At 36.6% G+C, this 12479-nt stretch overlaps 1 protein-coding gene across 1 annotated transcript in view; it reads left to right on the forward strand.

The window, feature by feature from the left end:
* The first annotated feature begins 863 nt into the window (after positions 1–863).
* FSIP1 (fibrous sheath interacting protein 1) overlaps positions 864–12479 on the forward strand; it is a 72674-nt gene continuing 61058 nt past the window's right edge. The window contains 9 exon segments of the mRNA XM_042814602.1: positions 864–989; positions 2377–2457; positions 2459–2525; positions 3132–3221; positions 4468–4640; positions 5193–5277; positions 9253–9351; positions 11338–11441; positions 12185–12292. Coding sequence (XP_042670536.1) covers positions 864–989; positions 2377–2457; positions 2459–2525; positions 3132–3221; positions 4468–4640; positions 5193–5277; positions 9253–9351; positions 11338–11441; positions 12185–12292 — 933 coding nt within the window.

Below are 12479 nucleotides of genomic sequence, written 5' to 3' on the forward strand. Positions count from 1 at the left end.
GCTCTCAGGTCCTGTCCCTGGGTGCGCTATTGCTGGAATTTCAACGGTCATTAGAAATATTTATTTTTTCCCTGAGCATTATAGGTAAGAAGTTTGAGAATTACAGGTTGGTCACAGCACTGCGATTAATCCTCACATCCTATTTGAATGTAGAAAATAAAAAGGTGGGGTGGGGATAGAACGTTAGGTAATGGCACTCTCCAGTTACAGCTCCTTACTAACAGTCAATAGCCACGTAAATAACAGTGATCTCAGGGTTGGTTCTAATGAGTTTACTTAAAGCAGCCATTCAGTTCTGTACAGGTCAACCACAACGCCGCGCGTGCAGGCTGGACCCGCCGCCAGCAGGAAAAGCAACTCGCCCGCTCTCTGCGTCCGCCTGCAGCTCTCGCGACCGCGGTGTCTGCGGGCCGTCGCCATGGCAACAGCAGCCGCGGCCCGGGTAACGCCGGCGGCCCCCCCGCCCTGCGGGGAGCACACGCACCAACGGCCGCCCAGCGCGCGGCGCTGCAGGAGGCGCCTGGGGCTGCTGTGGCGAGCGGGGCTGCGCGGTTCGTTACGAGATGTGTGCAGTTTGGCGGGGATTGTTTTAGTCAGTAAGCACTTTTGGATGCTTTGATTGCCCTGCTGCTTTGTGTTTGTACTTGCATAAAAGCTGCGTATTTGAGCGGCGAACTGGAGCGCAGAAAGATCTCTCAGCGTTGAATTGTTTGAAATCTGTTTAAGCTACACCTGAAGTGGGCTCGAGTTGTTTTACTAACAGACTGTGAGCTTGGAAGGTGGTGGGTTTTGTTTTGTTTGTGTCGCCAGCTGGTTGGTTTTTGTTTGTTTGCTGTTTTTTTCCCTTCAGGTTTTAGGTCCCAATGGATATGACAAGGGGGAGCTTGGATAAAATTTCACAGCCTGCAAGTAGCTCAAGAGCTTACCCCAGCTGCAGGCATTTAAGTGTCTCTGTGGAGTTACTGGCACCAGAACCTTTTTTGCCAAAGGTAATTCTTGTTACTTTTAGCTGCTTCCTTTTTTCTTGTTAGAACACTGAAGAAATGAAGTTCTGCTCTCCTAGCTTTGCAGAGAGTTCTGGGGTTTGTGGCTGTGCAAAGGGCTGTGAGTGCTGGCTGCTCCTTCTGCCTGCAGAATAATGTTTCATTTGGTTTTTCTAAGTCATTAAGACTTAAAAATTAGTCATTAAGGCTGCAGAAAGGTCTGTTCAGCATTGCAGTCTGGGGGATTGGATTGTATTCTACTGTATGTCCTCAAGTTGCATCAGTGGAGATTTGGGTTGAATATTAGGAAAACTTATTCTCTGAAGGAGTGGTCCGCCACTGGAAAGGGCTGCCAGGGAAGTGGTGGAGTCACTGGTCCTGGAGGTGTTCAAGAAACATCCAGATGTTGTACTGAGGGACATGGCTTGGTGGGAAATATTAGTGACAGGTGGATGGTTGGACTGAGTGAACTTAGAGGTTCTTTCCAAACTTGGTGATTCTATGATTTTATATATTTAATCGGATTACAAAATATATTCCATTTAAAGTTCTTTTGTTTGTTTTGTTTTTTAATAAAAATCATAATATTCCAAGAATTGTAGATCAGCTCCAGGAATGTAATAAATTCCATAAGAAGTAAGATGTTTGTCCATTCTCTGAGAAAACTGGCAACTGGGATTAACTTAATTTTGGGAATAGTTTTATGTGATACAGTTTTTAAGATGTAGGGACTGAGACTTGAGAATTTGAGATTTAAGTTGATTTACTTAAGTTTGTATCCCACAGTGTAGTACTTGCATTCATCCAGCTGCTCTAGGCATCATGCCTAGATGCTTCATAAATGCATTAAAATAATTTTTTGTAGGTTCGCAGTCAGATTTTGAGGATACCATCAGATAACTTTGAGTCCAAGTTCTTAACCTAAGCATCCTAACCAATTGCATGAAAATTGCCATCTCTTGAGACTGATGAATTAGATACAAGCATATCAGCCTTTTAAAGAGGAGAAAAAACTCAATAGTATGAGCAAGAGGTGGAGATGCTGCCTGGTGCAGAGTGCCCACAAGTGGGAAATGAGTGAGGCTGTTGTATATACAGACTGGTTGGCTGTATATACTGGTTGTACTGTGCCGTAGCAGAACTAGTATGCATCTTCAGAGTTCCTTCCTAGTCCAAGAGTCTATAAAATATTGAGCCTAAGAAAACAAATTCACTAGTGTGATATCTAAGAAGCAGAACTCTCATCTGAATTTTTTGTTTAAGTGCTACTTTGAGTCTTGTGTGGAAGCATTATTAGCCTTTGTAATGATATGTGATTAGTGTGATTATCTCCCTCTTCCCCCCCGCCCCAAGGTTTTTGTTTATATGGTAGTGATTGATTTGTATTTCATAGGTTGGTTCACCTGTCAGTTTGGGTGTTAGTCATCAAAGAAGCTTGGAAGACTGCTGTCTAGGAGGAAACAAAGGTGACGGTGGGGGAGACCTGTGATATCAAGGAAGTAGAGAGCATGACCGTTTTTCAGGAGTGTGTGCTGAATCCCAGCGAGTTGTCTGGTGTGGGAAAGCTTTCCATTTCTTTGTGATGTGACTAGACTAAGTACCGTATATTTATGGTTTGCATAAAATTCTATGCAAAAATTCTATGCTCTCTAGAGCATAGAGAGCACTGTATGCAAACAAGTGAAATTCCAAAAGAGAAAGGGGGTCATGGTGTCGAAATTCGTGCCTTCGTTATTTTGAGTCCCATCTTTGAAATACAATTGTAGTAGCTGTGATAACGCAGCATATGCCTTGTGGCATCTAAAACTGTGGCCTGTGCCTGGTTGGTGGGCTAAAAAATTAGAAGAAATCATACGCATTTGTTCCATGAAACCATGATAGAAAGTATTTTCAATAAAGTGTTTTATCCAACTTTTCAAAGATAATGGTAATTTCTGCTCCTGGGTTAAACGTGAGCTCAAGTGTAGTAGTAGGTAACTTTTTCTTTTTTTTTTTTTTCTCTCCTTGAGAGAGTTGTTCACCATAGAATCTCAGTGGCAATCTCACACTGACAAAAAATTTGTTTCCTTAGTTGTTAGTATTTCAAACACTTGAAAAGCTTCTTTCACGTCTATGTAATTGTGAAAGGCTTTCTCCTGTGTTTTTCAGGGTATGTCTCTAACTCAGATTCTGGAGATGAGACACAGACTTCAGTATTTTGTGAACCTTCCCAAGGAAAAATAAGTAATGCAAAAGAAGGTATTTTCTGCTTTATGAAGTGTGTGGTGCAGTAAATTTCTTTTATGTTAATTTTCATGTGAGCATTCTTCGAAAATATTTATGCATTGTCGCATTCAAGAGGTTATAGATTATTTGTTTAAAGGTTATTTAATTTGGCTATGTGGTAGTGTCTGTGTACTATGTAGATTTGGTCAGTCTACTAAGGGAGTAGAATCCAGTGGTGACTCTATCTAGTGCAGCAGTGTCAGTCATCTCACATAATAGTCTTTGCTTCAGAACAGAAATCACGTAGAGTTCAGCTTCAAACCTTCACTTAGTAATTTAGCTCCAAATCCATCTGCAGCGTTCAGTCCGGTTGAAATAAGTGACTGATTACCTTTTCTCCTAGGTGCTTCCCTGGAGCTTGGCTAGTTCTGTATAACTCGCTCCTTGTTATGTCACTCATCTTTTTTTTTTTTGTACTATGAAGTAGACTGATGTGTTACGGTGAATGTTTGGGGTCAAATGCACCATTTAAAGCTTTTGACCTATAAACATTAGAAAATGAAAAAAGAATGCAAGGACTCAAATTTGAAAGTCTGTGGGATTGGAGCAGTGCTACAAATGTGTCTTCTGATACTGAAGCTTCTCTACCAGAAAAGGGAGATGAGTACAAGGATGCTGTAGGAAGAGAAAAGGCTAAAAATGAGCAGAAATAGAAATCTGCATGTTTAAGAAAAAAAGTAACAAAACAGAAATGCATTTTGATTAAGTAATGATAGTTTCTATAATGTTTCACCATTTCTTGTCAAAGAAATATTGTCTAGAACCAGTAACGGATTCTGCTTTATTTGAGATAGAAGTCGAGATTAAATCACCTATAACATTTAGAAGGAGAGGTATTACTGTCTCTCTCAACCCCATAATTATTTACTTTTATGAAGGACATTTCAACGTGTATTTTAGTAGCTGTCATGAAAGAAAAACTTGTTGAGTTGTTCTCTTATTTTGTCTGCCACTATTGTTGATACTTTGGAAATACAGTCACTCTTCAGTGAAGTTTAAACTGGTTGCCCAAAGTGGGGTGTTCTTCTCCCACCTCATATCTGGTTGCTACAGTTAAGAGTTTGATTCAGTAATATTTTACAAAGACTTTGTTTTTCTCTGCTTAAGAATAATTGTGCGTTCATCTACAGTTGTTATCAAGCTACTTGTACTGTGGGTTTTTGTTTATTTGTTGTAAGTTGAAGTATATCAAGCTAACAATTTAAAAACTAACCTGCAGCAAACTCTTCCAAGTTATTGGATTCTGAAGAGGCAGAAGGAGATCCTCAGATTCAAGCAGCTATAAGGAAAATGAATAAGCTTGACACAATACTGGCAAAAAGACATGTTAAAGAGAGAGCAGTTAAAAAACAAGGCAAGGAAATGAGAGCAAAGCTCTGGGAAGAACTTAAGGTTAGAATAATACTATGTTCTAGTTCTTAGGTAATATGCTTTGGTACTTTGTCTTATTAGAGCAGCTGGAGATGTTCTCATGTCTTCTTCAAGGAAACACCACAGCACAAATTCCTTTACATTATTCCTGTCATAGCCTCTAGCAGTTAAATGTTGCTTTAAGCCTTAAAACATGACTTTCAGTATTTCCTCAGAAGTTAAAATACTGTATATTTTTCATAATGTAAGTGTAATTTGCTAAAAAGTCAGGGTTGTGGTTGGTTTCAGTGCATCTCATAGTGTCAGTGCATTTGGATGAAGAGCTGTATATCTATTAGGGAAATGCTTTGTAGAATGTGTCTTCATGAAATAGTGCAGATTAGAGGCCTTGTAATTTCAGGAGGTGTTTATATAGCCTCAATAGTAAAATAAACCAAAAAGTAGATGTTAAAACCTAAGGAAAAAAATTGTTGTATAACATTTGTTAGACCTGGTAAGCAGAAGATTTTGTTGCAACTTTGAAGTATACATGTGCTAGTATCTTTATATTTATGCTTTATTTCTTTTAAATAGTCTCTCAGTACCATGGGAATCCATGAGGAGATAGAAAACACAAAACTCTTCTTAACTTTGATCTCATCGTGGCAGGATACAACTGGTAGGTAGAAAAGATTTAAATATGCTGAGCTGATGATTCTTTATTTTGGTTAATGTTCATATTTTTGTTGGGTACAATTAAAAATTAAAAAAAAAAGATTTTATAAGTATATCAAAGGACTGGAAAGATAGAAGTCCAGAATAAGTAAAGCTTGTGCTTTTCAAGTCGGTGGCCAACGATGTACAGCTGAGAACACTGGTACATTAAAATACTGAAAGTAGTTATAAGGAAAACACAGAGCGGAAACCTGTTGAAAAACTTGGATGTCTTAATTGTTTTGGAATGTCTGGGAAGTAAGTCAGTCAGTCCTGCCCAGAGCAGTGGTGGAGTCACTGACCCTAGAGGTGTTGAAGGAACATTTAGGTGTTGTGTTGAGGGACGTGGTTTAGTGAGAGCTATTGGTGATAGGTAGGTGATTAGACTGGATGATCTTGTAGGCCTTTTCCAACCTTAGTGATTCTGTGAAATCATTTTATTTGTTCACAAAATCAGTTTTGACGTTGCTGATGATGGCTGCTGGCGGTCTTAGCTTGGAGTTTGACAGGCTGGCAGTAAAAATAAATAAATAAATAAATAGGCCTAATATATTTTAGGCCTAAAAGAGTTGCTTAGAAATTCTAAGGATGTGGACTTGCTACACAAGTGGCAAGTGTGCTTTGGAGAAAACTTTCATATAGGAGTGGGAGAGATGATGAGAAGGAAACAGAAGAAATGCCATAGTAAGATTCTGATGATTTGTCAGTACAAGAGGTATGGAAAGCCTGTGCCTTTTCAGAAACTGTCAAGAGAAGAAACAAAAGTATGGGACCCAATGGTGATACTAACTATGTAAGTCACTCCAAAACGAATGCCTCCTGTTTATTTCCATGGAAGCTAGGGTAGATAGAAGGAGCAGAATAACACTGACAGACCAAACTCTCAACTACAAAACAGTATTTTTTAACATAGTCACCACCATTTGCTTTGCATTTTCATATGCAATAAATACAAGAGCCTGCATGCTGTGCTTGTAAAAATCTTCATGGTTGTGTGGAATGTTGCTTGTCTTTCATGTTGCTGTTGCCACTGCTGAAAGGTACCCCCAACTGCCTTATTGTGATGGCATTCCCTGTTTGGTCTCCTAAAGTGTTCAGCAAGTGTTAATGAGTGGCAGTGGGTGCAGTTTTTTCTACACGAAGGGAATCAACTCTACCCCTTTTCTTCACATGCACTTCCATGTCAGATGCCATTGCCCCTCTGCTGCCAAGCAGAATGTTGGTAGGAAGGTTCAACTTTTACTGCCGTACCACCAATGTCTGCCTCTGACCACGTGGAGCAACATAATAAATTAGGAGACATTACTTCTGGAGTATCCCTTGTATGTGTTTTAAAACACCAGAGGAAGCTGCATGTGTAGCCATGGTTCTTGGAATGTAGTTTAAAGAGTAGAAAAAGGAGTATGACTCATTTAACTTAGCTTTGGTACTGATTATGTTAAATTCACTTCCAAGAGCTTAACTTTCTTAGCATGGGAGAGAATTTGACTAAAAAAGATCATCAAATAATATAAGGCATGATTCTAAAGATGGAACATGAACCATAAAATTACCTTAATCTGCTTTTATTTTTCTTCTCCCTTGAAAATTCTAGGAAAGAAAGTTCAGGATAGATGGCTGTTTTAAAAATTGAAACTACATTAGACATGCTGTCAAACTATTTTCAGGAAAGAAAGAACAGGAAGTCAGATAATTTTTGTGTTTCAAAGTGATATGAAGACAAAAATACTCTAAGTGGAAATGAGCACTCTGATAAGAATCAGTGTTTGCATTTTAGTCTGTTATCTTATAGCAGATAGACTAAATATAATCATTTCCATCTGAAGTAAGAATTAAAAATCAACAAAATTCCATGACAGCATCAAAGATAGACAAACGAGTAAGGATTGAGTTCTTGCACTCAGGAAAAGGTAAACAACTGATCAGTGGTACAGAGAATTGTGGAATATGATGCATAACAAAAAATACATTCAAATTAGAGAATACTATGTAAAACTATAGATGGAATAGGCAAGAAAAAGTTAAATATTACTTAGAAATTTTACTGAGTCAAACCAGCATGATTCTGTTGCAATTCTACAGCAAATGGTCTAAGCGTGTTTTGAATTATCGCTAGTTTTCTTCAAGAATGCCCAATGGACGTAAAATAAACAAACAAAAACCATTGGTTAATAAAATGTCTTCCATTTTATTTCTGTGCCTGGACTTTTACTGGGGAAGGCGCTGGAATGAACCGTAGGCATCCTGCACAGTGTGTCTTTAGTGGGGGGTGGGAGAAACAAAACCAGATCGTTTGTGTTTGCCAAAACTGCCTAAGAGCAGTTTTCAAAAGTTTGAGTACTTCTCTTGGTGCCAGGATTAAGTCAGTTGTCCACTTTTTTTTGTCCCTATCTTCATCTCTGAACCGTGGTAGATAAGGGTTTCCGGTCTGAAATGGTTGACAGGAAACAGAACTGCTTTTTATTTTTGTTCATGTTGGGCAGAAAACGAGAATTAGAGGACTGCATGGATATTGCTGAGCAATAATCTGAGCTTGTTAATATATGTGCAAGTGTGTGCATAATAACACTGTTAATATGTGGTCAAAGCATGTCAAAACAAACACCACAGGACAACTTTTCTATTCTAAATTTCAGTTATTAAGGGAAAAGCATGGAATTTAAGGATGATATTTTAAAACTCTCCAGTAGATGTCAGCATATAGCAAAAAACAGCAGAAAAGCTAGACTATTTTTAATGATCTCCAACCCTTAAATGCTTCAATTCCTCTCTTATTTCAAAGCTTACTCCTAATGTGAGATCATATGTGTCCTGTGCATCTGGTGTACCATAATTGCAAAGCTCTCCTTAGTTTGGATTTATGTTTTTCCTCCTTCTGGTCTTTGTCTTTAGTTTTCTGTAACATGTTCGTGCTTTACTTTTCAGGCTTTATTTATTTAAATGCCTAACAATTAACTGCCAGCCCTGACAGTTGCCCTGATTGATACTGAAATGGAATACAACTCATTTATTTTGCTTTCAGGGTTGCAACTTGTCAAAGAGCTACATTACATAATTTATATAGAGGAGCTATTTATTTTCTGCTTTTAATGTGGCTCTGAAATCAAATTCAAATTTTAGGATACCAAATCAATAATAACTAATGCGTCCCAGCCTGCTTATGATGCGTAAGCTTGACAGACACACATGACAGAAATGTAAATTGGGAATTAATTGGCCTTACATTCATTCCTTGTGCTCTGCGTAACAAAATCTTGCTGTCTGTAGAGTTCATTAAACTGCATTATTGCAGATTATTGTTTGTTTTTTTAATTGTGAGAAACATATTTGTCATATATGACATTTAGAGTTATTTTCAATGAGTCTTTTTCTTTAAGTGCCAAGCTCTTAGACTGTAGTTTAATACTGTTAACTTAGGCTTCCAGTTGGTATATGTTTGTTCCATGACTTATTTTTTTTTCCTTGGGCAACTGAAACAACTCTTGCATGCCTAAGATGTATTTGAACACTCCTAGACTATACCCCTGACCTAAGCCACTTGGAAGACAAGTAATTCATGTAGAGGCAGACACCAGCTGGGAAAATCTGGATACTTCATTCTCATTTGAACTTCTTTGTGACTAACCACATGGTGTCTGTGGAGGCTTTGAAATATCCTGGCCTTGGGCTGCAATTTCTATTATGTAACTGTCACATATGTGCTTCTGTACGTATATTCATTGGTTGCTCAAAACTCGAGGCGTATGAAACAACATATATATTCTGTTATGTTGTTATTCATGAGACACTGCCCCTTTTTTCCTTTTTTATTTCTTGAAAAATGTAGTGCGATATAATTTATCCAAGTACCTTTTTAACTATAATGTAGGAGATTTTATAGCATGATATGTATGATACTAGGTCTTCTTTAATTGAATTTTACTGAAACATTTCTTTTCAGATCCCTCTCATGTTAAACAGGATGAAACACACACGTTGCTATTTCACTCACAAATTAGTCCAGAAGATTATGCCTTCCATAAAACCCAGCATAATAAAGGTAAGCTTTATTATCTGGCAAAACAACACGTACAGTGGGTGGTTAATGAAGACTTGGCTTTTGTAGCTGAGCAGAAAATCAGAAATTGGGCTTAAACAGAAGGCTGTTTAGCAGAATGGCAATAATCCTTTTTTTTTTTTTTTTTTGGCAAATGACAAAATGGAGGAACTTCTTTGGGGTTTACCCAAGCATTTTATTCAATATGCTAAAAACCAAAAATAATACTTCCAAGTTATGTTTTTTACTGTATATTGATAGATGTACATTTATTGTAAAATGTATCATTTTTTAACGAAAATTTGTAAAAACTTGTCTTTGTTAATCTAAATTGCTGTAATTGTTCATTCATTAACTTGCATTCAAGAAATCATCTAAAATTGTTTTTGTATACATTTGCAGCTGCTCTGTAACTTTTTTGTAGTAAGTGCGTTCTGGTAAAGATCAAACATCTATGCTCATTATGTAGCTATTACTTGTTTTCATGCACTGTTTAGAGGTATCAGGCACTGGTGTTATGGTGATCAATATTTAAAAATGAATAGAATTGTACTTTTGTGTCTCTGTTCTTTCCCTACTTGAAATTGAAATATGTGTGGTTGAGTAACTTCTCACTTGTGCTGGCATAAGAAGAATGGCTTCAGCTGCCATTGCTATCAGCTTTGTTTATTTCTTTGTCATCTACCATTGCATGCAGGGACATATCTTACTGGTGACGACAAACATGTGATAAACAGATGTTCATCAAGGTTGAACTGTTGTTGGCAACAGAATCTAAAGTGCGGATGCTTTATAGAATTTGACTACGTTTTAAATTTTCCTGTTCTAATATGATCCAATTCCTTGACAGATTTAAGGTCTTATGTGGTAACATTAAAGATATTTTGTGTTGTTTTAAGTAAACAATTGTGCATTTGAACCGCGTCAGGATTTTCTTCATCATATCACATACCTCAGTCCATTAGAGTTTACTTATGATTTATTGTTATGATTTGTTCATAGTGGTAAAAGAACGCACTGCATTCATTTTTATATCTTTGAATTTGCAGTCTACTCAGTCTGCAGAATTATTTCTTATGTCAAGTGTAAAAGAGTAAGCTGCTAGAATCTGATGATCCTTTATAATCCAGCATGTTAAATTGAGGTTATTTTTGTTGATGAAATAGTCCACTCCGTTTTTTATTCCTTTGCTTTCCCGAGAAGTACCATGCATACTTCTCAAGTAGGTTTTGAGATTAAGAATTTGATTGTATTTGCTTAGTCTTGTTATTTAATGTGATAAATATTTGGTGGTTGTGAAAGAATTGCTGTCTTAGAGCTAGTACAAGTCTCTGAATAACATACTAGTGCTCATAATTATATGATAGATAGAAATCCATTGTTGAAAAGAAGAACCTACATGAGAAGTTGTCAGAACATCATTAGTTTTAATTGTTACAAATAACGTATGTGGCTGTTTGTTCAATAGCTGTACAACTCCATGATGAGTTTTATTTTTAAAGAGTTTTTTATAAGCTGTGTTGTAATAATATCGAATATATCATCTGCTCTTCAGCTGTTCTGTTTGAAAAAAATGTAATTGTTATGACTCCAGATAGTTCTGTGGTCTCCCAGAAGTTACTGTCTGGTTTTGTACTGATGATAAAACTGGAACAATGATGGAGTTCGAAGGAATGCCAGGGCATTTATAACCACCATGTTTAACATTCTTGAGGTTAGAAATCCTGAAGTATTTTGAGCCTTCCCAGTGTTGTACGATCTCAGATAATAAAAGCCTAAAAATGAGACTAGGCTTGTCTTTGATTATTGTTATCTCTTTTAAGTATAGCTACATAGTTTATGTAGATTATAAAAACAGCTTATCAAAATTTTAGGTCTGTTGACTTTACAAACTGGTTAAAAATTTAAATTAAATTAATGTTATTTTAGCTCTGATTGAAAGAGAAAAGGAACAATTATAGCTTAGCATTTTTTTCCCTCCAACTTCAGATTATCCAAGCGAAATTGAAACAAAAAAATTCCTGAATCAAGCAGAAAAAACAACACACAATAAAAGTAAAAGCAGTCAGCATTTCATTAAAAAGAATGTAGAGGTAAGCTTTAAAAGAAAAATCAATAATATTTCATTAAATGTTAATGAAAAAGTACTGTCAGCACTTCTGGTGACAATTGGATGACTTTATCGGGAATATTAAAAGCTAATCAGAAGTAAATGAAGATGACGTTACTATTAATGTTACTATTAACAGTTGTAACAAATTCTGCTTATGACAGAAAACTCTGTAAGATAGATATCATATTGCATGCTCAAAATTTCACAGTAGGCCTAATACTGCTTTTGTGTATTTACTGTAAAGTAATGGAAACTGAATTATTCTGCTTGTGCCCGGCATAGCTGCTTTTGTGGAAATTCCTTTCTTTAAATATATTTATGATTAAGTTACAGGAAGCTGTCCTTATGTGTAGATGAGGAATAGATATACAGGTTATTTATGTACAGCATGCATGGAACTTTTAACTTAAAGAAGGCTGACTTCTGTCAGAAAATAGAGGCCTTGACTTTCAAACTTTCTCTGCCCTGAGGATAAGTATCTATAGATTTTTGGTTTTTTCATCTAGCATTACCTCCTGTCTGTGTCTATAATCTTATGTCAAAGACTGACATAGGATCATACTTTTATTATCTGTCAGAGAGATAATTTATATTATGATAAAAAAAAATCAGATGTTAATTTCATAGAGTTTTAAAATATTGTGTGAGCTATTGCAGTTTTAAAGGTTTTATTATTTGTGTGGGTTTTTTTTTTTTTTTTTCTCCTCTATTTAAACATTTCAGCTAGCAAAGGATTCAGGAAAACAGGTACCTATGCTTGAAGGAGAAAGGAAAAGGTTAATTGAACTCTTGAAAGATACAGAAGATGAAAGTACTCTGCAAGATCTTGAGGTATGAGTACTGCAATTTATACTTTCTGGTTGTATTTGGTTTATTTTTACTGTAAATCTAAATTTGATTTTTACTTTAGTCTTATTGTGAAGTAATCAACAAATATATGAGAGCTGAACTGAAAAAAAAAATCTGGGTTGCCTTCCTTTCCTTCCTTTCCTTCCTTTCCTTCCTTTCCTTCCTTTCC

The sequence above is a fragment of the Centrocercus urophasianus genome, unplaced genomic scaffold, assembly GCF_019232065.1.
Source record: "Centrocercus urophasianus isolate 14NV4802_14NV808 unplaced genomic scaffold, USGS_Curo_1.0 seq_14, whole genome shotgun sequence".
Taxonomy (NCBI): Eukaryota; Metazoa; Chordata; class Aves; order Galliformes; family Phasianidae; genus Centrocercus; species Centrocercus urophasianus.